The following is a 25,734-nucleotide window of genomic DNA, read 5'->3' as shown; positions in this document are numbered from 1 at the left end:
CGGTTACGTGTACATACATACGTATTACATACGTGCGCATATTACGTGCATACATACGCGTGCGCATACGTGCGCACATACATACGTACGCATTATTATTGTTACATGTGCATATTACGGTATTACATACGTGCGTAGTATACATACGTGTGTGCGTACATATATGCGTATTACATGCGTGCGCATAATATTACGTGTGCGTATTACATACGTGCGTATTACGTGCGTGCATATTATTGCAAGTATTACGGCAGATATTATTACCATATTATTATTATTAACATTATTATACATATTATTAATATTACAATAATACATATATTAACATTATTACATATGCATATGCCATATTATCACATACATACATTATTACGTATTACGTGCATACATACGCATACGTACGCATATATACGTATTACGTGTGCATACGTGCAAGTATGCGTGCGTGCGCATATTATTATTACGTGCATATGCGTATTATTACGTATTACGTGCATATGCAGGCATATTATTATTATATAATATTACGTACGTATTATTATACGTATTACGTACGCATACATACGCTAGTACGTAACATACGCTTACCGATCTACGGCTTATTAGCATGCTACGCATTACTATACGTATTATTATTACGCATACATTACGTGCATACGCTACGCTATTACGTATACGCTTACGCTACTATTATTGCGCTTACGGCGCTTATTATTACGTATTACGTATTATTATTACGTATTACATGCATACATATTACGTATATTATATTATACGTACATATGCATTACATTACGTGCGGCATATTATTATTGCTGACATACGTACGTATTACGCATACGTGCGTATACGTATTACGCGTACTGCATACAGTATTATTATTACGTATTACGCATATATATAAAGTGTGCATATTATACGTATATATACGTGTATTACGTGTTATATGCGTATATACATACATATGCAGGTATTATTATTATTACATATTACATACGTGTGCGGCATACATATTATATGCAGCACATATTATTACGTACGTACGTGTATGTATTGCATGTATGCAGCTATTATTATTAACATTGGCTGGTTGGCATACGTACTACGTGTCGTATGTGCATATACATATTATTACGTGTATAACGTATACATGCGTATATATACGTATGTATGTATATGCAGTATTACATATAAGCGTGCATATACTATATACATGCGTATTATTACATATACGTATGTGCGTACATATATTAAGTGCTACGTGCATATTATTATATATATGTGTACATATACGCATATTATACGTAATCCAGCGTATTATTACGTATGTGGCTGCAATGTATATACGTATTGCATATATGTGCAGTATTAATTATTACTGTGTACGCATACGTAACGTATTATGTATAACGTAGTATATGTGTATATGTATACATATTATGTGCTACATACAACCATATGTGTGTATAATATTATATTAATTAATATATTCTCATTATAGGCTGCATTTAGTACTATAATACGTATTATTATTATATGTATTGTACGCATGCATATTACGCATATATATTACGTGCGCATATAAAATATACGTAGTATTATACGTATGTATTGCATACTTATACATATACGCATATTATTATTGCATTACGTATTATATTACGCATTACCATATCGTAGGCTGCTATTATTATATTATTATTATTAAGCGCATGTATATGTATTATTATTATTAGTAGCATGCATATTATTACATACGTATTATTATTATTATTACGTACGTATGTAGTACGTATGCGATACATATGTAAGTATGTACTGTACATACGTCGTGCATGCATACGTATAGCTGTATACATATGTGCATAGTACGTATAATTATATGCTGCTGTGTGCATATTATTACTGTGTATTATATATTATTATTATATACATATATTATTGCATGTGCATATTATTATTACGTGTTGTATATTATATGTGTGTGCATATTATTATTATTATTACGTTGCGGTATATACATGGTGCATATGCATATTACGTATACGTAAATATCGTGATATGTGCCTATTACATATTACATGCGTATATGCGTATTACTTACGTGCATACATATGTGTGTATGTGCGTATTATTACATGCGTATAGTGTGTATTATTAATGTGCATATGTGTGTATTATTAATACATGTGCATATTGGCTGCATATACGCATATACGGTATTATTATGAGTATTATGCGTGTGTATATATGTAGTATTAATATGTTGCATATTAGTATTATTATGTATTCATTGCGTACATATTATTAACACATCATACATTACGTCATCATTGTTATTGTTAGCTTAATTATCATATATACATTAAGCGTCATCATTACATATATATATATATATATATATATATATATATATATATATATGTGTGTGTGTGTGTGTGTGTATATATATGTGTGTGTATATATTTATTTATAGTGTGTGTATATATTAGGACTGTCAAACGATTAATTTTTTTAATCGCTGAATTTCTATAGTTAGTTACATATAACAATGGAAAGCCATTCTTACTAGTGTATCTTGATTGGGAATCAAATTAATGCAAAGAAAGTTACTTCATAAACTTGTCTTTAAGATTTGTATTTGTTATTATTTATTTACTGTAAACAAAAGAAAAATGTGTGAAACTGTCATTATTGCACAATTCATCCAAGTACCTAACTAAAAAACTGAAAGTCCCTATCCTTACCAGAGTCAATATAGTGTGCATTAACTTCTAAATAATTTTGATTACTCACTGATGTCCAGTGATCACCGGTTAATGAGACAGTGTTTGCACGTTGCAGCAGTTCCAGTGTGGCTGCTTTCTCCGTGTCATTACATGCTGTGTATGCGTGAAACTACTGTCCCCCTCGACGGCAATGAGACGAGCCAGAACATGCCAACCATAGTACTTCTTTAAGACCCGAGTCTTCTACGATGCTGACAGGTCTGCAGTTAGTTGCAACCCGTTTCGCAAGAGCTGTAGTAATTATTTGGGGATTTGGTTTCATCAACAGGTCGGCGAGTAGCACTCTCCAAAATAGTGCTTTGCCTGAGCCCGCTAGCATCAACCTGAGTCCCGTTAACTGGACTATGCTTAGCTCGTAGGTGGTAGCTCAAGCTTGACGTGCTTCGGTGATATTTTGATTTGGCTTTATACAATGTGCATATGGCTTTCGATTTCTCTAAGAGCCGTCTGGGAGTTTTGGAAAATAAAAGCCTTATTCAGATTGTGTTGCTGCTGCATTTCTCCATCATTCCTGCAGCCAGAGGCAGTAGGATGTATTATGAGGAAGTATGGCAGCTTGATGATAAAGAAAGGTGTGGCAAATAAATATTTGAGGATGAGGTTGGATGAAAGACTTACATGGAAACATCATATAGAGCATGTTGAAACAAAATGTAAAATGGTTCTAAATCTAATGGATTTCAGTGGACATTGTTGGGGAGTAGATAAGCAGTCTCTGATATACATATATAAAGCTTTAATAAGATCTACCATAGACTATGCAGTGTTTCCTCTATGTTGATTGGCAAGTGGCGGTCCGCCACGGTTAGATTTCTCCCGCCACGGTATCAGAAAAAGGCCGTCTATCAGCAGTGATTGTTAGAGAGCACGGACACGCGCTTCACACCGCGAGTGGGCCCGCGTGCCACTCAGATAAAAGGGAGAAAGAAAAAAGAGACAGGCTGTCCGGAGGACCCAGTTGAGATGGCATGTGTGCATCCTTGAGAACTGTAAGTCGTATAGCCTAACTTATATTGTCAGTTCATTTAAGCCTGTATTAGTCTATAGTGCTTGCACATTTTTAGTTTCACCGCTAGCTAAATTGCACGTGGCTGTTGATTCAATACAACGCCCCTGATATCATATGGCATAGTAGGCTAAACCATGATTATTTCATACATTCATGTCCCGAAACATATTGGGGGAAATTCATTCAACATAATTCCAGCCAAATAACAATTAAAAGTAGGCTTTGTTATTTGAACATTTATAACCTAACCTAACTGGCACTGCCTCCGTTTTGGTGTCTGCTGCGGTGCGCAGCGCAGCTCGGACCGTGCGCCGCTGCGTTACCGACTCTGGCTTTGCCTTCGGCCCATCGGTGATGCCCAGTCCGGATCGGGCCAAATTTTTCTGTCCGAGTCGGCCCGCGTCCGACAGAGCCGTGACCGAACCCGACCCAAGCCCCACAGGCATTAAGAAATTTGTGTCCGAGCCCGACACAGTTCTCATTTTTTTCCTCATACTAATGATGTAGGCTACGTTTGTTTGTGTGGAAAGCCCTTTTTTATTAAGCAACTGTAGGAAGGCATTCGGAAATGTCAACAGATGAGCGCATCAGCGCACACGGGGCAACAAGCGCACATTAATAAGCTGTTAAAATGTTCAATGGGTTAACCTCTCCTGATCGCTTCGTTTCCAACCGTGATCAGAAAACCAGGAGAGACTCGTTACCTCCAGGGCCGACGTTATAAAATGAATAACCACTAACTCTGCTCAAGTTGCATCTACAACAAGTCTGCTTCCTCTTTCTCTATCTCTCTTCTGCCCACTTAGGCTACCACCTTAATGCCCTTAATGCCCACACTTGTTACTCAAGACCGCTAGTTACGTTTCTCTGACAGAGACTATGATTATTATTAAGCAACCAAGATGCATCTTCAACCACGCAAAAGATTAAAAACAAAACCCAGAAAATGGCCAAAATAGGTAAAATTGTATTTTCTTTGCCTTTTGTGTAATGTATATAGCCTAAAAACAATTTTAAATGAAAATACAGACTATTTTAGGAAAAGTCAGGTATGCAGGATTGTATTTTTTTATTTAGCAAAGTTATTACACATATAAATTTCAAAATGGTCAAAATGACCGTCCATGCCACAGGGGACCATCTAGCAGCATGTATGCTACTCAGCATTAATGGGCCACCTCTTTCTGAATTCCCCTATAACCGAGCCTTGGAGTTATTTTTCCAAAAGCCAAGACAAATCAAATGCACATAGCAAGGCTGCCAACTTTGCCATTGAGGCAAATATGCAATTAGTTTCATTATGAATGGTTTCATACTATAGCCAACTTTGGGTTTTGGTTTCCCTATGAAGAATTTCTTGTAAAATTAATTTTGTAGACCTACAGTTCCTCAAAAATACAGTTCAATCAAAACGAAATGAAAATATGCCTCATTGTGTGTGAATAGAGGTGAATAAATATATTTGTTTGTGTCGCTGCGAAGTGTCTGTTCCGTTTAATACGTAAAACATTTGGCGGCGGGACTGGGGGGGGGTTCCGACAGATCTGCCCCCACTGCTAAAAAAAATCCTAGAGGAAACACTGCTATGGATATGTAGTTTATAGTTCAGCATGCAAAACTTCTTTAAGAAAACTTGAGAGGAGCACTTCAAAGCTATAAGAATTGCTTTATGGGCTATAAAAACAACCACTATGTGTGCTCTATTAGTAGAATCAGAAGAATCTCCACTCAGTCTAAGGTGTCTTAAATTGTCTCTAACATACTGGGTTAGGTTGTTGGGAAGTATTAATAATTCAGCACTTTCACTTTTTAATGATCGCTGGGAATAAAAAAAAAAATCAACAGGGTTTGGTTGGAACATCAACAGTATAGCAGAATAATATGGACTTAAAGAAATGAAATGTAGTCCTCCACTGGTTCTAAGTGCTATTCCTGCATGGATTCTTCCATCACAGAGATTAACAGTGAACTTTTGGAAGGAAAGACAGAGTATCCAAATGAACAAAGTTTTGCAGCATATTGCCAGGGATATATAAAAATGTCGTTCTATGTATATGTTAAAATATATACAGATGGATCAAAAGATCCACAAAATGGGCATTTTGGTATTGGGATATATATACCAGAATGTAACAAAAGAGATGGATATAGGTTAACTAATGTTCTATCTGTATACTCTATAGAGATGACTGGGATAATTACAGCTCTTAGGTGGATTGAAGAGGTTAAACCATTGAGAGCTCTAATATGTACAGACTCCATGGAAGCTATTCATAGCCTAGATACAGGTCACTCATCAAGGGAAGATTTTATATTGTATTTCTTTTGTTAAAGCAGCTGTTATTTCTGGTATTTAATGTGGATGAGAGTTAGGAGTTTAAGAGGTCGCTATGCAACCATTGTGCTAATTATAATATAATACAATATAATATTATTAATTATATTATATGTAATATCGTGTTTAAACATGTTTATACTTTTACTACTTGTTGTTAGGATTGTTCAGTACTTGGCGGTTGAGTAAAATAAGAAGTAACTGGTGTTAAATAGAGTTATCTGTACTGCTATCGAGGCTTTGCTAGCTCGGACGGAACATAGCATCCGGTCCGGGGTTTTCACAATAAAAGCATCCGGCCGTTTAGTTAGTTGGAGGCTTTAAAGCGTATCATAAATAACAGGAAGTGTTGGCTACGTTAGTGGTAACTTAATGGATGGGAGAACATCTCTGAGAATCCCATATATTAAGCGTTTGAATCCTTTTCTCTGCTTACATTATTGGAGTTTAAGAGCTATATAGCCATATTCTGACTATTGTTTGTTACGTTTGGTAATGTATATTACTGCTTGAGGAAAAATGAGTGTATACATATGTTTCCTTTATTCATTTGCATTTTTTTTCTCTCTTTATAGAAACCACACTCAACCTCTCACACACACAAGAAAGAGAAAGAAATAAACCGAATAAGAACCATCTCTCAGCTCTTCATTTCATACTCTGGAATATTTGGCCTTAAGTGGTGTTCTGGCCGACACACCTGAGTGAACCTGGTGATAAACCCAGAACTAGCACCTAGACTCAGCATCTACCTGTTATCTTCACTACGCGTTCTGTAGCCTAAACAGATCAGCTTATATTGGTTATATTAGAGAGAGCAACAAGTTAGGGGACAGGTTGCTATACCGTTATTCGAATAATATTCAAAGATTTAATGCTCAAATGCAGTCTTATTAATATGCACTACGCTACTCAGGCTTATTCATTGTCAATGCCACTATAAGCATGTGGTTGTCGTTAGGGTCAATTATTCCCCGAAAGAACCAACCAGGCCTGCCTTGTTGCACGATCAAAAGGTTTTTCAAAACTTGTCATTTTAGCTCAAACTTTGTTGTACAAACAGAGGTTTGCAAGCCGAGGAACATCTGGCGATTTTCTGGTAAATGAACTGTTGTTGATTGAGGCTACTGTGCATGTAGCTTGTAGCTCCAGTTAATGACTTTTGTGACTTACGTTTTAGTAGTTATTTCAGTTTTAATGCAGGAGATACTTCACACTCTGAAGTCCTATGGATTGGTCACCTCATCAGCCCTTGCTTGTTCTCCATTCACACAGAATATTTTAATACTAGGGCTGGGTATCGTTCAGAATCTTTCGATCCGGTGCCAATTTCGATACCTCAGTTTCGATACCGATTCCTAACGATACTTTTTTCGATACCATATGTTTTAAAATCCATTTCAACATCAACAAAAATACATTAAACACAAAGCTTTTATTTCCACCTTAATTGTGAATCAAAACAGTTATCAAAATTAAAAAAAATCTGGTAAAACTGCTCACTCAGAGTAACATTAATAAAAGTGCCTTGCCTTGCAAGCTCAGCCTGTCAGTCAGTCATCAGGGCAGAGAAACCACCGTTGTGGCTGCTTGTAAGAGGAAGTGGAACGTCAACAGCACCGCGAACCGCTTCGCTCGCCATTAATATCATATCACAGCAAACGCTGTTCGTGCGTGAAGTTTTAAAAACTGTAACCACACTTGAAACCAACCGTGACTCTCTGTGACTTCAACAAAACTGCAGACAGTTTACTCCGTCCGCACCTCTCCGTGTGCGTGTGTGTGTGTGTGTGTCGGTCGGAGCTCCGCTCTGTGTCAATATGCAGAGAGGACAGATAAGCTTGCGCTTACGCGCTAAGACGCTTTTGGAACCGAAATTTGGCACCGAAAGATAAAGAATTTTTCGATACTCATAGGATTGGAATATTTTTTTCGATACCATAAAAGTATCGACGTTCGGTACCCAGCCCTATTTAATACAGTAAAACATGGTAAACTATAATTCACTCCCACCTCCCATTAGTTCTTCTAACCCTTGTATCATTATCTCTGCATGTTTCCCCCTTGGGTCTACCAAAGGAGCCCTCAGCAGACGTCAAGCTGGCGACCATAGCAGGAAAGAAGGGCAAGAAGGTCGAGGAGGAGGAGCAGCCTGCAGCAGCAGTGAAGGAGGAGGAAGAGGAGGAGGAGCAGACTGCAGCACCTCCTGCAGCTGCAACAGCAGTGAAGGAGGAAGAGGAGGAGGAGTATGTGGTGGAAAAGATTTTGGACCACAGAGTGGTGAAGGGAAGAGTAGAGTTTCTGCTGAAATGGAAGGGGTTCTCAGAGTAAGTATGAGTCTATTTGTATGTATAAAAAAAAAAAAAAAAAAAAAAAAAAAAAAAAAAAAAAAAAAAAAAAAAAATAAAAAATAATTTAGTAAAAATAAATTAACTTTTTTTTTTTTTTTCTCTTTTCCTACGTTTTTTTAGAATTTTAAAAAAAAAAAAAATAAAAAAAAAAAAAAAAAAAAAAAAAAAAAAGTTAAAAGTAATATAATAAAAAAAAAAAAAAAAAAAAAACAAAAAAAAAAAAATAAATAAAAAAAAAAAAAAATAAAAAAAAGGGGAGAAAAAGCCTGGTTGAAAATCGTAAGAATTGGTTTTTTTTAATGAAAATGAGTTTTAATAGCGACTTTAAAACGTAGCATTTTGTTAATCATTAGTTATCTTATAGCTAAACTTTGTTATCCTACCTAAGCTGTCAGTTAGCATCTACTTCATATATTACCCTCTAACAGCTGGCAATCTGCAAAAGGAGGTTGCTTATAAATCACTAAAATAGTAGCTTGTGGTGGACAATGACTGAAAACAAAGTTGCGTACAGGTCCTTTCAAGGCCAGGCGGATGTTAGAAGCCCCTCTAGTGGACAGAATGTGTAACAACAACCACATGCTTGTAAAGGCATTGACAATGCATATGCCTAAGTAGTACATATTATTTTACAGTCTGCAATTGAGCTTTAAATATTCTAATATTTGAATATTAAAAAGAAAACCAAATGGAATTCGAATGGTATTATAGAGGAAGATTGACAGCTCTAGTATATGTATATATAAGTCGCAGACCCGCAAATAACCTTACAAAATTGCAATAGAAAAAAGGAATAATACAAATTAGAGTGAGAATGTATTGCCCAAAAACAATGCCTGAGGAGATTTTCTTCTGTCTGCACTCACCTTTCCAGTGAGGATAACGCATGGGAGCCGCAAGTCAACCTGTACTGCCCTGACCTTATCACAGAGTACATGCAGAAACACAAGGAGAAGGAGAAAAAGGAGAAAAAGAAGGAGGGCAAGAGGAAAGTTGTCAGTGAGGCCTCGGGAGACTCAGAGGAGCGAGGGAGCAAGAGGAAGGAGGAGGAGGAGGAGGAGGTGAGTGAAGGAAAGAGGTTACTCCAGACTGGAGAGGGTTTCACAGATGTCTTTTAGATGACAAAAACAGATGAGAGAAGGGTACTTTTCAATAACTTTGAATGCACCACAAGGTTTACCTGTTTTCAAGTTAACGCAACATTTAGGATATATTGTGCAGCCCTAGCTACAACTGTTAATGTGTGTAAATGATTAGTAGCCTAACTCTTTGAATGATATGATTATGATGGTTTTCGTTCAGAGCAGTGGTCAGTAAATATATATTTATCGGCTGCTTACGCATTAGGGATGTAACGATTACCAGTGTAATGGTAAACCATGGTAAAAATGTTGAGAATAACAATTTAAAATATCATTATCATGGTGTATTACCTTGTTGTGGAAACTGTGTGTTCCCAGCTTCATCCGAGTCTCCTGAAGTTGCCGCGGGGGCTCACTGCGTAGCTTACAGTGCGTTTCTTTACAAGTTGGAACCACGTTGGAAGGAGGAGATGACCGCGCTCACGACATATATCAGCCTTGTAAAAAAGCCCATATTAACTCTTGCTCTCTCTCTCCTGAGATGATTGACCAATCAGTGATGAGACTCATCGCTTTGATCTTCTGCCAATCACTTGCGCTCAGACAGGAGAAGGGGATAGAATGCAGGAGACTTGTTCTTTATCATTCCTTTCCCGTTTTTGGACTTGTTGAAGTGATGTGTGTTTAGCCCAGAACGTAAGTTAAAACTATTCTTTAGCTTGCTAAACTATCATGGGTTCTACTGCCTCGTTATCGGTGTAAAAATTAACTACGTTTATTCATATTTCAATAAGTGTACGACATGACATTTATTCATTTATTTTTTTAGAGAGATAGAGATATCATCGCCTTAATAATATTGCTTTTGCTGTGTTTCTTATTGAATAGCTGATAAATGTGCAGATTGTTTAATATTACTTAGGGTTAGGCACGTGTTGATATTCAGGTTGTGTTAGGGCAATTTGTTAGCAACGTGCAATCATCATTAAACAGACTAGCAGTGTGGAGCCACGTTAGGGGTGGGCGATATGGACAAAAAATAATATCTTGAACTTTTTGGCAATTTTGACAATAATGATAATTATTTTCTTTAAAATGTAAGTATTCAAGTAAACAAAATTAAAAGACCTACAAACTAGTGTAGGAACATTGAACTCTGAGTAAACATTCAGTCTGTAACATATTGCACACAACCATGTCCTTATTGGAAGCAGTCCTGGAGCTGGGATAAGGCAGTGTCAGGCCTGGTTTTGATAGTCCTTCTACTTGGCTGTATAGTCCTTCTGACCGGGATGTATGCTGGGATCGGGAGTAGTTGGATGTGACCTGACTGATGTATGCTGGGATCAGGAGTAGTTGGATGTGATCTGACTGGCCCAGGTGAGGGAGAGGAGCAGTTATGTATGCTTTCTTGATGTTAGAGTATACATGGTCTAGTGTGTTCTTCCCTCTAGTAGCACAATTTATCGTGTTTGGATTAAAACACTACCAAAGAACACACTTTCTTCTCCTTTGGATTAGGTAGACTACTGGCTGAAGTGGCGTATTGCTGCCCTCTACGGTTTGTTACCGACAGTGTATTAAATAATTTTTTTATTATAACGTCCACAACTGCCTATACTCTAACACTATAATATTTTTTCAACTTGGATTCAAAAACTGATCCTATCTGTGACTCCAAACCGTGATCCTGACCTTGAGTTTTGTGATCCCTTGCACCCCTAGCTGTTACCATATTAGCTTAACTTATTTGTGTAAGATTAACAAGTAAAGGAACAACGGCCGCTGGCGCAGATGAACTAGGCGTGTAAATAGGCTAAAATAAATCCTTTGTGAGTATAAAGTCAATTCTTATCAATGCACTCACCCGTCTGCAGGCATAAACATGTAGGAGGTGATATTTCAATCCGCTCTGTCTGCACAGGCCACTCTTGTCCACCGCACTGTTTCATGCAAACACAGCTCTATTCTACACAAACAAGCTACAACAAGAGCTGTCGGTTTGGAGTCTAACTGTTTATCTTAGTTTGCCACAATTCTTAAAATTTTGACATATTCTTGTAAACTTAACTGCTGGCTGAACAAGCCATCCTCCCCGCTGGAGCGGTAGATCTATGGATGTATTAAGACCAAAACAGATGCATGTGGCTTCTTAAAGGGGTGATAGAATGATTATATAGGGTATTTCACACTGTTCCTTAAGGTCTCCTAATGGGCTATGTAACATTGGTTGTGCTGAAAATGTCCCAGGTGCTATTTGTTTTGGCCCTATGCATCCCTGTGTAATGGCTCTATTTGGAACGACAGCTTTTCTTCCAAATATGGTATGTCCATGAATATTTAGATGAGCTGCGCGCTGACTGGTTGAGGAACTCGCACATACATTTAAGACGATACAGCAGGTCTCATATTTCACACACACACACACACACACACACACACACAGAGCTGCGCACACACACAAACACTGTCTTGTGCAGATTGTGGAGCTTGTGAAGTCCAACACAGTCTTATCAAATTTGCAATTAGCCATCAATTTCTGTAAAATGGCCCATACTTGAGCTTTACATAGCTGACTTCTCGCATAAAAAAGTCTCAGAAGTGAGTTTAGTTATGGAATATCAGAGATCTGCGCGACCTAGATTCAGAAGACTAGCTGACCTCAGGTCAGTGGTCAGCCAATGTAAATGTTGGGGCGTGACAAAGACTAGAGACTAGAGTCAAATGAGGCTCTAGCCAGGTGACTCGTTGGGATTTGCCCATTTTCAGAGGCAGTTTCAAATTGTGAGATTTTCAGAGGAAAGAATTGTAACTTTTCAACTATGACAAGGTAAAATCGGTTTTGCATTCTATCACCCCTTTAATATGCATGTGAGTGACGCAATCGTTATGTTCGTGTTCTTCACTCTTGATGATTATGCTGGTTGTAGCTAGGGCTGCAGCTATCGATTATTTTTCTAATCGATTGATCTAGCACTTTATCGATCGATTAATCGGATAATATTTTTTTGTACAGAGTTTTAGTTTTATTTACGTTTGAACTGATTCCAAACTTTGGACACTTTCTGTCATTTTCTCCAGCCTGTATCTCATTATCCCCTTGCTATTTACGCTCTGGCATATGTCGCCAGCAGCAGACTGAGCAGCGTCTGGTGTGCTCCGTGCGGAAACACCATCCGTCAGCGATATAACGTTGGTAACATTGATTTAACGAAGCTTCGAGGCAAGTCATTTTGCATCTAGGATTTTTTGTAATCGAATTATTCGAGTCATTCGAGGAGTTGTTTCAGCCCTAGTTGTAGCTGGTTGTATTATTTTGCAACGGCATCGTTTCATTATAAATGAGGCATACAAGACGAATGTGTGGCCTGCTTATCAGTCCATTCCTCATTAAAGCTGCGGTTTTCCACATCAACTTTTCACTTCAGCCTCTTTGACAGTGAAATTTTTACCTGCCTTTTCTGTCTGCAAGCATTTTCCATCAATCATGACACAATTGTTTCCATAATCACAGACTTTAACCATCACTCCTCAGTGAACTGCCTCCTAGTCTGAGATCATCTTCTAGTTAAAGTTATCGTTAGTGAATTTCCTTTTCTTTTTAGTTTGCTCACACTAATACATGTAAAAAAATATAGCATTACTTAAGTTAGAAAGGGGAAATATTGAACATGAATAGGTGTTTTAGGTATAAATACATTTTAATTTCTTTAATTGGAAGTCCGCCTCCGAAGTGTCTGCTTAGAAAACTTCTAGCCGTTGGGAAAATGTAGTTGATGACCCCTGTCCTGGTGGAACCCAGGAGGATCTGCTCTAAGGGAGTAAAGGCACAAGTTGTTTAGGCCTACTTGCTCTAGTGGAATGTTATTGGCCAGTGGCCCTAATGTTTGTAATGTAAGTATTGTTTTTAACTGTGAAATGACCGAAAGGTTACTAAACACTTTGTTACTAAGCACTTTTTTTATTCTGAATGTATGGTATATTTTTGTAATATTTGTCATGTCTGTCATGACAGCGATGGTGCTGTCGGTTTACCTTCTATGCTGCATCTTCACAAGTACAATAAAATGTGACACAGAATTAGAAAAAGCACATTGTAATTCTATTATAGTATATCTATTATCAACGTATTCATTAGTAATACAGTGGAAATGAGTAGAAATGTGAAAATTTTGTTAGCATGTTGATTTATGGTGTGTGCCCCTAAAATTTTCAGTTGGGGGCCACTGTGCTCCTCGTGAAAAAATTTAGTCTGGAGCCCTGAGGAGTCAATTGTCATTTGCACAAACGGCTGTACACTTTGCCTTAAAAGCTAACACTGGGAGTTAATGTTACTTAGGAAATGTAGATTTTAGCCCATACGAGAGAGAGAGAGAGAGAGAGGTATCTAGGCTACGCATCATATTCTAGCATTGTAGATGAGTGGTTGTAATTGATCTTTATGGTAAATTTCCTGAGTAACTTCAGAGTAGCTTATGATTGCTGCAGTAGAAAAAGAACAGCAATGGTTAGTTGTGGGATGTTGCTGAAATACTGTTTTGTTCATCAGGAAAAGAGAACACTCGCAATAATCCCTTTTCTTTGCTGTTTGCAGCTTGTTGTACATTAAAAACCAATAGCGCATAATTGCAAAAGGGGTGCTATCTGTATAAAGGTAGATGTGAACAGCTTATGACTTGGCCTGAAAAAAAGTTCAGTCAAGATTTTTTTTCACTTTAATCCCTGGTTTCATTACAACTTGCCTTGAACTTATAAAAGTTATGAAGAGTACATTTGCTTCCATAATAACATGTCTGCAACCGGCACATATTTTCCTTCATTTTGTCATAAATTATTGTATGAAGAGTTAAAATTGTGAGTGAGAGCAAGTCCAGGGTTTAGAGAAGGTTGTTCCCTAATTCTCTTTCTCTGTGTGTCTGTTGCTATAGAAACGGAGAGGAGAGGGACCCAAACGTCACCACTGTCAACACTGTCACAAATCCTTCAGAACATCAAGATATTTAAAGATTCATCAGAGAGTTCACACTGGAGAGAATCTACACAGCTGTGATAAATGTGGGGCAGCATTCACACAACAGGATAAACTTAAAAGACATCAACTCATTCACACTGGAGAGAAGCCGTACAGCTGTGATCAATGTGGGGCAGCTTTCACACGACAGAGTGACCTAAGAAGACATCAACGCCTTCACACTGGAGAGAATCTTCACAGCTGTGATCAATGTGGGGCAGCTTTCACACACCAGAGTAACCTAAAAATGCATCTACGCATTCACACTGGAGAGAAGCCGTACAGCTGTGATCAATGTGGGGCAGCTTTCACATACCAGTGTAACCTAAAAAACCATCAACGCATTCACACTGGAGAGAATCTTCACAGCTGTGATCAATGTGGGGCAGCTTTCACACAACAGGGTAACCTAAAAATACATCAGCGGGGGGGGCGCACCAAGGGAAAAAGGAAGGAAAGGAAGAGAAAAAAATAAAAAAAATATAAAATAATAAGAAAAAAAAAAAAAAAAAAAAAAAAAAACACAGGGAAGAAAGGAGGGGGTTGGTTTTTTTTTTTTTAAAAAAAAAAATCACTCATATAAAAAAAAAAAAAAAAAAAACCAACACACCACGGGAGAAAGGGGGGGAAGTGTGGTGGGTTTTTGGGATTTTTTTTGGGGGGGGAGGAACAAAAAAAAACACCACCCACAGCGATGAAAAAAGGGGAGAGAAATAGAAAATTTTTGGGAACTTTTTCTCAGAATAGTCACCTTAAATCTCACCACCAGCTCATTCACACTGCCTCATAGTGAACATGTTTCACAGCCAAGCTGTTTCCTCCTGCCTCCTCCTCATGCCCTGATAGCTGAGTTGTTATATTCTGATCTTCTCTCCACATTGAAGGCTGACCAATTAAAAAAAATCCCATCACTGTTTACTAAGGTGATGTCAAATTGCTGAAAAATGTAGTCTATTGTCCCTTAAGATTAACAAAAGAAGCACACCTTCAGAACTGAGAAGCTTTAATCAGAACATGTCTGCTGCTGCCGCTTAAAAAATGACTTGAACAGTTAATGTGTTTAAACTACTTCTGTGCCGCCGCCATCTTGGGACGAACAACTGATCTCAAAGACTCGTAGAAAATGAATTTTGTACTGCTTTTGGATGTTCATGTAAAAGAAATGCTGAACTAATCAAGATGGAATAATATTTCACAGATAAAAAAGATGTTTTACAATATTTAACTATTACGAAAGCAACAAATTTAATATCACAAAAGGTAACATTAATCCTTCTTTAAAGGGATATTTCACTGCTGGAAAGATGAATATGTATTAAAGTGGGTCATTTATGTTGTAGAAATGTGAAACAGTTTTAAAAGTTGGTGCCTTCAAGACCGAGAAAAGCCAGAAAATGTATTTTTGGTTTATGTGGATGAAAGATAGCAACTCGTTTCGGGTAAAGACAGTCCTACCCCCAATGGGCGGGTTGAAAACGTGCAGAACTAGGCCCTAGAACTAGGCCTTTTTCCAGACTCACAATACAGAGATCTCTCATCTCAGGGGGACATGAGGGAGGGAAGCACAGCCATTCAAAAATACTACCGGGTTTCTACTAATACAAAGCTTAATGCTAAATCTGTGAAGTATCCCTTTAAGTTTAGGAAAAAGATCGTGTTTGGATTAAACAAGATTAACAAGTAAAGGAACAAATGAAAAAAGTTAGTCTGGAGCCCTGAGGAGTCAATTGTCATTTGCATAAACAGCTGTACACTTTGCCTTAAATGCTAGCACTGGGAGTTAATGTTACTTAGGAAATGTATATTTTAGCCCATACGAGAGACAGAGTGAGAGAGAGAGAGAGGTATGTAGGCTACGCATCATATTTTAGCATTGTAGATGAGTGGTTGTAATTGATCTTCATGGTAAATTTCCTTAGTAACTTCAGAGTAGCTTATGATTGCTGCAGTAGAAAAGAACAGCAATGGTTTGTCGTGGGATGTTACTGAAATATAGTTTTGTTCATCAGGAAAAGAGAATACTCGCAATACTCCCTTTCCTTTGCTGTAATCCCTGGTTTCATTACAATTTGCCTGAAAAATGTAGAATATTTCAGAACTTATAAAAGTTATGAAGACACAAATAGAAACTAGAAAATGCTATTTCTGAAACAATTGCGTTGGTGAATGCCAGAATCTTTGTGAAAACTGTGTAAGTGGGGTTTAACAACAAATTAGTTCTTAAGAACGTTTGGTGAATGAGGCCCATTGTTCTCATCTTTAGAAACATTAAATTATTTTTATTTTTTCTGACTCAAACTTTGAGTTTTAATTTTTACAGCAAACAAACAGAGGCAAAATTAAAATACAAAACTGTATTGTGTTGAAAATAAAATACCGTAGTGAGGGCACTAAAATAAGATAAGGATAGAATTATACAAAATAATAAATGAATACAATAGAATAGACAGTCCAGGACAAGAAAAGTAAACCATGCGCGACATGTTAAACAGTCTTTCCATGAGACTACCAAAACACTGCTGCGTGTCCATTCATTGGGCAATGTGAGGTCGAGGTAGTCCAATAAACAGACCCCTGTATTACACCCAGACCTCTTCCACCCTCAATTCCATGATCATTTTTTAAAAAACTTTTTTACTTTGTTTTTGTTTAAGGACTTTAGGAGGAACAGAATCTCTCAACATTTTGCAGCAATGTTAAAAATAGTAATTCTCCGGGCTGCTTTCTCATTTGGGCTTAGACTAGGGCTGCACAATAGTTTTTGTATCGTCATCACAATATCAACTGGCGCAGTTTACACATTGCGAAAGGCTGTGACATTGTGACATATTGCAATGTGTAAAGTACACTCAGAGGTCTTTTGTGTTAGTTGAAAGAAAATCTCAGTAGGACATAACACTTTAAAAAAACTGTCAGTTTTGTTTTTTAGTGTTGCCTTTTATATTTAATTAAATGTTCAAATTGTTCAATATATTTTTTTGGAAATGATTTCCTTTTGTTTGTTTTAAGTCCAACAAACATTTGTTGCAGAAATACAGAACTGAGTACACTTTAATATCTGTTATCTATCGCAAGTAATATCGATATCGTTATATTCAACAACGTTATTGCATATCTCATATTTTCCTCCTATCGTGCAGCCTTAGCCTAGACATGGCATGGCTGCTCTAGGGCTATTAGTTTTAACCTTTGAACACATTTTAGTAACCCTTTAAATACTCAAGCATTTAAGCATTGTGAGACTAAACAGCGATTTGGTCCATGATTTAACAAGCAATTTGTGGAAGGCCTTAATTTGGACATCGATCTAAAATTGGTCCAAACATTCCTCCCATCATTACCGACATACTGGAATTTGGTCATTTTTAATTGTATGCTCTCCAGTTATTGTTTGTAGTTTAACATCATATTTTCCTACTTTGTGGACTTTTCATTTAATAATCTTTGTCTGACATTTCATATTCCCTGTTTGTATTTTCTGTGACTGAATGTGGTTTTAAATCTGTTGAGGTGTGTTCAGACTGAAAGTAAAGACTCTGATGATGATGTTTTCCAGCCAACACTAAAGAATGGTGGAGCAGCAGGAAATGCTGATTATTAGTGACTTGATTTGATGGATTTATTCTTCCTGTTGTCTGTGTTTAAACTCCTAATTAAAATGTAAAGTTTCCATCCACTAAAAGTTATGTTGTTGCTGCTGACAGACTCAGATTATTATTCTAAGTGTCTGACAACATGTGTCATCTGAGAGGGGTAGTACCATTGATGTATTCCAGTTGATAGTGTCATGTGAGACATGGGAGAATCTGTTGATGATATTGTGACAACCAGACTCTGATAAATGATGTTGGGGCAGCTTTCACAGCGGTGTGGCCGCAGTGTTTCTACAGTGTTATTAGTACAGTTAATCCCACCAGCAGCATGCTACTGCTAACAAAAGCCTCTGAGCCTGAAGTGTAACGTTGTTGATGCTGTCATGCACGCGGCGCAAGACTTCACAAGAGGCTGGAGGCAGCTTGTCTGTGTGTGTTGTTAAAAATACACCGTTGTTTGGAGAAAAAAAAATATATACGGATTTTATCTACCTGGGTGGTGCGTCCGAGTAGAACCTACGTATAGGAAACACTGCTTTAATATTTCAATCTGATATCAGATTTGGGCTTGGGAGTGGCATTGTGTCTCTATAGCGCCCCCTAATGGGTTTTAGCCTTTGACCCCATTTGTGACATCACAAACTCAAATAAAAAAAATGAAAACCTGTGAGCAGTACGAGACTAGAATGAGTTGGTTAATGGTCCGTGTACGTTTTGATAGTTTGTTTTCTTGTTTGAACCACAAAACAAAATAATGAGAAACCAGCTGTTTTTGGTTTGTCGTTTCAAACCAAAAACAAAGAAACGGTAAAAAAAGAGCCGTTCTCCGTTTTTGGTTTCTGAATCCAAAAACGAAAAACGACTAAACCAAATTCAAATAACGGTCCGATTTTTTTTTTTTTGAAATTCCTTTTTTCATTTCTCCGTTTGAATAGGCTATCTACATTAAAGGAATATTTCACCGCTGGAAAGTTGAATGTATCTTTAAATTGGGTCACTTATGTAGTAGAAATGTGAAAAAAAAAATTTAAATTGGTGCCTTCTAGGCCGAGAAAAGCCAGAAAATGTGTTTTGGTCTTATATGGATGAAAAACACCAAATCCCAGAATGCACCTGCTTCGTTGCTTTGAGTCCACTCCCAAGCCACGCCTACTGCTTGACAGACAGACCGAGGCATTCAACTCAACTCAAGCGTGTTTTATTGTCATTTCAACCATATACACGAAACGTTTCATCGTGACTCAAGTGGTGTTACACATTTAAAATATATAAAAACGACATTATATAAAAACGACATACGAAACAGGCTACATTTAGTACACACACTTTATAGGCTCCGTAAAGTTCAGCTAACACATACTAGCATTAGCGCTTGGTGGGCTGTAAATACCGAGCATAAACGCAGCCGTGAATTAGTGTGTAATGTAGAATGGTCGGCATTTAACAGTCACAAACTCCACCAGCAGTTAGCAGTTAAATGGATACAAATCACCACATTTCTGCACCACTCGGTGTTAACACAGCCCACCTCTTTTACCCGGCGACAGAGCATCTCTAGCTCGGAGGGCTAGCAGGCCTGGTAGCTGGACAGTCCAGTACACTATTCAGGCAGGTTTCCACAACAACAAAAAACACAGCAGTCTCTGAACTCACGTTGGGAGTTTCGTTGAAGTTGGATGTAGTCCAGTTTGTGGTCTAAATGAGCGGACACTTGCAAGCAGGACCCGTAAAGTTCAGCTAACGCATACTAGCATTGGTGTAGCTAAACACAGAGTATAAACACAGCCGTGAATTAGCGTGGAATGTTGAATGGTCGGCATTTAACAGTCACAAGCTCCACCAGCAGTTAGCAGTAGCTAGTTGGATTTTATTTCTACACCAGTCCATTTAACACAGCCCACCTCCACGGGCCAACGAGAGCAGCCTGGTAGCTGGATAGTCCCGGTGCCGGTACACTGTTGTTCAGGCATATTTCCACAAAAACACAGCAGTCTCTGAACTCATGTTGGGAGTTTTGTTGAAGGAGGATGTAGTGCAGCTTGTTTAATGAGCAGACACTTGCAAGCAGGATGGATGGGACAGGTGGACAGCTAGCGTTAGCTTTAAACCTAGCCGATGAGGATGTCCCCTAGCCGGCTAGCGGCATTGAGCGACACCGCTGGTCTCCGTGCAGGCGAAGCTCACGTAGTGTGCCGAGTATTGCGTCTGTAATAACGTTTCCTGCATATTCTCCGATCTGTACCGATGTATCCCGGTGGTACACACGTCCGGTAGTTTGAATGCACATAATTGTTGTAAATGTTTTCTGCTGAAAACCGAGAGCCTGTTTAGCGAAGCTTCAAGATGGCTGACAGTCGTTTTCATTCGGAATACCTCGGTTGGTAATAGTTAACCTAAGAACTTATTGTGTGTGCAGAGTTGTTACTGTTAGCACTATATTATATAGGGGAGAGCAGGGACAGTTAAAATACTTTTTAATTAAACGTCATTTACAAAGCGATCATATCGCACTGAAAGCTAATTTTTGAATGGTACTCCCAAAAGGTGTTATTTTAGATAGATTGTTGCTGGGCTATAGCCTACGCCGGAATATCTGTTAACAACTCATTGCCCGTCCTGCCGGCGTCTATGAAGCGTTTTTGAAATATCATGCACTGTCGGTGATGATTCTGTCATTTTTATAGCTAGAACAGTACGTTTTCCCATTTATATCAAGTTTCTATTGTGGAAAATGTCGTTTCACTAGGTTTTACGCATGGGTTAAGTCACTGCATTCAAATAAGTGCCCTTAACCCACCCACGGCCCATCAGTCTCCATAGGATAACGGAAAACTCGACCCCTACCCATGTGGGGCCGCACAAAAATATTTTCATCTTTCTAAAACTGCTTTTCCATCCCCTCCATGAATTATTGTATAAACACAGATATTTGTGCATTTACCTAAAATACATGGAGTTACAGCCAGGTCGGGGACAGTTGAAACAGCTCAACCTTTCCGACATAGACATATGCCATTATAACTTGTTTTGCATATAAACAAGCATGCAATATGAAAGTCTGGGATTGTGGAGAACACTAAATAGTCTACCGAATAAGCATGTATTCAAAACTTTAAATGAAAATCACTCATTAATAATCGAAAAAATTTAACTACCCTAACCGCTAAGGAAGTTTACTTTTGACCATCAAAACTTGTTTATCGCCTGTGAAGATATTTGGCTGATAGGAGATTAAATGTGTTGACCTAAGGAAGTCTGTCTATCATCATTGCACTCGGAGAAAACTGGAATGTTTCATCTGTCCCGCGATTCAATCGTCCCGGCTCTCCCCTAATTAAATTAATATTTAATGTGGTTTCCCCCGTAATTGGCCCCACCAGGTGGGGGTCGAAGTTTTCCGTTATCCTATGGAGACTGATGGGCTCGCTTAAGGGTACACAATTTGAATGCAGTGACTTAACCCACGAAAAACCTAGTGAAACGCACATTTTTCCATAATAGAAACTTGATATAAATGGGAAAACATACTGTTCTAGCTATAAAATGGCAGAATCATCACCACAGTGCATGATGTTTCAAAAACGCTTCATACACGCTTCAAGGTGATGGCAAGGATGTGTAAGATATACAATAGCATATAAGCCCAGCAACAATCTATCTGAAATAACAACTTTTGGGAGTACCATTCATGATATGTAGTAAAATATTGAAGTTGTGGGAAGTTTATATGGCTTAAACCGTATGTTTCATTCGTCCCTATGCTGTTTCAATCGTCCCCACCAGGAGGGATGAATGAAACATAACGCACGCACCACTTTTGCTGTAATAATTCCTGAACGGAAGCTGAAAATGCAACTGTATTTGACAGAGGACAGGTGTAGGTTTCTAGTGAGAAAAAATTAGCTTTCAGTGCGATATGATCGCTTTGTAAATGACGTTTAATTAAAAAGTATTTAAACTGTCCCTGCTCTCCCCTATATAATATAGTGCTAACAGTAACAACTCTGCACACACAATAAGTTCTTAGGTTAACTATTACCAACTGTATTGAACCAAACAATGCGCTCATTAAACGTGACTGGTAATGCGTGGATAGGCACGATATTAAATCACGGTAATAAACTACTGTTGCTAACATATTTCTTTCAGTCCAGGTTTATATAAGCCTATTTATTGATTGATTTTTTTTCTTCTAACTTTACTTTGGTATAACGTTAGTGCTGCATATTATGACCGTTCTAAAAGCTATTGGCTATATTTACTATTACTTCCGGGTCACGTGGCCAACATGTCTTTTTTTTTATGTAGATAGCCTATTCAAACGGAGAAATGAAAAAAGGAATTTCAAAAAACCAAAATCGGACCGTTATTTGAAATTGGTTTAGTCGTTTTTCGTTTTTGGATTCAGAAACCAAACACGGAGAACGGCTCTTTTTTTACCGTTTCTTTGTTTTTGGTTTGAAACGACAAACCAAAAACAGCTGGTTTCTCATTATTTTGTTTTGTGGTTTAAACGAGAAAACAAACTATCAAAACGTACACGGACCTTGGTTAATTTGTGTTTAGCGCCCTGTAATGCGTGGAAAGCCTTAATTTGGATACAGTTGCTCTGATATTCGTGTACATTGGTACACAAATTGCTCTCATTATTACAGACATATTTCTAATTTATTTTATTGTGACTGAATGTGGTTTTAAATCTGTTGAGGTGTGTTCAGACTGAAAGTAAAGACTCTGATGATGATGTTTTCCAGCCAACACTAAAGAATGATGGAGCAGCAGGGAACAGACCAGGTCAAATAGCAAACAGCTGATTTATTCATCTGACTTGTAAATTAATGTCAATGATTTCATTTAAACTTCTAATTTTGAAACTAATTAATGCTTAATCATGCAAAGAAGCTTGTGCTCAGTCCTGGACGTAGCAGCAGACTTGCAGGGATTTCTGGACCTCTTCAGTTCTCTGAACAGAATAAATGAAATAAAACGAGGCCTCATGCTGATTATTTGGGACTTGATTTGGTGGATTTCTCCTTCCTGCCGTTTCTGTGTTTAAACTCCTTGACAAGAGAACGTTTCCATCCACTAAAAGTGCTGACAGACTCAGATTATTATTCTAAGTGTCTGACAACATTACCTCCAGAGATAGAGCTTTTAGTTAAAGAGTAAGATCATTTTAGTTTAACATGAAACCGTCCCGAAATCCCCATCACCAAACTCCACCAGACTCCATGTAAATAATCAGGACTTTTAGCGTGTATAGAGCCAGCATATCTCCACCAGACTCCATGTAAATAATCAGGACTTTTAGCGTGCATAGAGCCAACTTATCTCCACCAGACTCCATGTAAATAATCAGGACTTTTAGCGTGCATAGAGCCAGCATATCTCCACCAGACTCCATGTAAATAATCAGGACTTTTAGCGTGCATAGAGCCAACTTATCTCCACCAGACTCCATGTAAATAATCAGGACTTTTAGCGTGCATAGAGCCAGCATATTTCCACCAGACTCCATGTAAATAATCAGGACTTTTAGCGTGTATAGAGCCAGCATATCTCCACCAGACTCCATGTAAATAACCAGGACTTTTAGCGTTAGCAGAGCCAGCATATTTCCACCAGACTCCATGTAAATAATCAGGACTTTTAGCGTGTATAGAGCCAGCATATCTCCACCAGACTCCATGTAAATAATCAGGACTTTTAACGTGTATAGAGCCAGCATATCTCCACCAGACTCCATGTAAATAATCAGGACTTTTAGCGTGTATAGAGCCAGCATATCTCCACATGTAAATGGGTGAATTAAGGGTTTATTTCAACCAAACCAGAGTGGTGATTGTTGGAACAGTGGAAAGATGAACCAAGACGGCTTTTGATAGTTTTATTTAGTTTCTGTCCACTTTGAAATCAGTTTATTTAATAATCATAACATTTCTGTTTTAATTAAATAGAGTCTGGTGGAAATATAAATAAAAATGCTTAAGATTAATCTATAGTTTGTCATTTCTCCTTATACGTCCACATTATTTTAATTATAGAAAGGCTGTACACAATATTTAATAATCAAGTAAAGTACAAGTACCTTGAGTTAATTACAGTACTTGAGTAAATGTACTCGGTTACTCAGTTGACTAACATGAACTCTGGAAAAAAGGAATTGAATGTGTGGAATGACTTGGACAAGGCTTTGAAATAAGTGTGTTTAATAATCATAACTGTGGAAAACTCCCTGCTGGACTGATGAGCCTACGTGAACAACTTTTTATTGCATAGAAATAATGTATATTGCATATAATTATATATATTGCAGAGTGATTTGTTCTTTATAGCTTATTAATCTGTATATATGTGCATTAATTATGTACAGGTTATATTTACATATTCTGTATTTTCCTTATTTTACAGAAAACCACACACACACACACACACACACATACTATTCCAAGCCACAACCACTTTATTCACTGCTGGATTTGGATATCAATAAATGTGTTAAACTAAAAGCGAAGGTTGCAGCGACTCTCTTACCGGAGGACATAGCCAGCTCGGGTAGCGCCAGAGAATAACGTACAAGGACTTCACAATAACATTTCTGTTTTAATTCAAGGGAGTCTGCTGGAAAAATAAATTAAAATGCTCAAAATTAATCTATATTTTTTAATTTCTCCTTATACTTCTACATTATTTTAGTTATTAAAATGCTGTACATTATTTAATACTCAAGTAAAGTACCAGTACCTGGAGTTAAGTCCAGTACTTGAGTAAATGTCCTCAGTTCCAGTCCACCACTAACTGATTAATGAACTGAATGTGGATCTGTTGTTTCCCTCCTGAGCTCCAGGCGGCGGCCTTCTTTCATTTTAAACTTTTAATCTGAAAAACCCGGACTGGGAGGAAGCGGAAGTCTCGTTGTTTGACTGGGATGTGTGGCTGGCGGCGGGATAGCTGTGCTGTTTGTTATTAGTGAGTTTGAAGAAGACAGAGCTCCAGGTAAACCTGCACACACTCAGCTAAACACTTTAAGAACTGCTCTTTTACACGGCACTCAGAGACAAGAGAAGACAGAGCTGCGCATGCGTTAGCTTCCCATTCGACTGCTTAATGCTAACGGAGCTGAGCAGAAGCTAGCTAGCTCTTTCATATGGCTCTTTGTAGTTTAGCTTATTTAAAGCTAATGGACTTGCTCTTACTACTTGTTGTCTGGAGTTTACACCTCCGGGTTGAAAGTACTTAACCGGAAGTCTCTTTGGATAAAAGCGTCAGCTAAATGACATGTAATGTAATGTAATGTAGCAGGCTAGCTAGTAGTTCATATTCATGTGTTGTTGCATCAACGACGCTGAAGTTAGCTTCCCATTCGACCCCCGTTTGTTTTGGAGGGAAACGTTCCTTTGTTTGTTCTCTCTCTCTCTCTCTCTCTCTCTAACAAAGAGAAAAAGATAGAAAGTATTAGTATGTGTGTGTCTGTAGAAAGTATTAGTATGTGTGTGTCTGTAGAAAGTATGTCTGTAGAAAGTATTAGTATGTGTGTGTCTGTAGAAAGTATTAGTATGTGTGT

General features: G+C 37.8%; 2 protein-coding genes across 5 annotated transcripts in view; both read left to right on the top strand.

Annotated features, from left to right (window-relative positions):
* The window catches only part of LOC120572626 (zinc finger protein 32-like), a 20,696-nt gene extending 2,518 nt beyond the window's left edge, over positions 1-18,178 (top strand). Inside the window, exons 3-6 of the mRNA XM_039821947.1 lie at positions 8,213-8,460; positions 9,359-9,545; positions 14,495-15,000; positions 18,088-18,178. Of these exons, the coding sequence (XP_039677881.1) occupies positions 8,213-8,460; positions 9,359-9,545; positions 14,495-15,000; positions 18,088-18,178 (1,032 nt within the window). The remainder of the gene's footprint in view (positions 1-8,212; positions 8,461-9,358; positions 9,546-14,494; positions 15,001-18,087) is intronic.
* Positions 1-25,734, top strand: part of LOC120572793 (zinc finger protein 239-like) — an 89,676-nt gene that overhangs the window by 20,986 nt on the left and 42,956 nt on the right. The window contains exon 1 of one of the 4 annotated variants that reach the window (XM_039822234.1): positions 24,933-25,166. The exons of 2 other annotated variants lie outside the window; for them this stretch is intronic. The gene's annotated coding sequence lies outside the window, so the exon portion shown is untranslated. Of the gene's footprint in view, positions 1-24,932; positions 25,167-25,734 lie in introns of those variants that run through there. One more of the 4 variants, XM_039822238.1, reaches the window with a different exon arrangement.

This window comes from Perca fluviatilis, chromosome 14, assembly GCF_010015445.1.
Source record: "Perca fluviatilis chromosome 14, GENO_Pfluv_1.0, whole genome shotgun sequence".
Taxonomy (NCBI): domain Eukaryota; kingdom Metazoa; phylum Chordata; class Actinopteri; order Perciformes; family Percidae; genus Perca; species Perca fluviatilis.
Note: the sequence above shows the minus strand (reverse complement) of the source record. Positions and strands in the feature narration are given on the sequence as shown.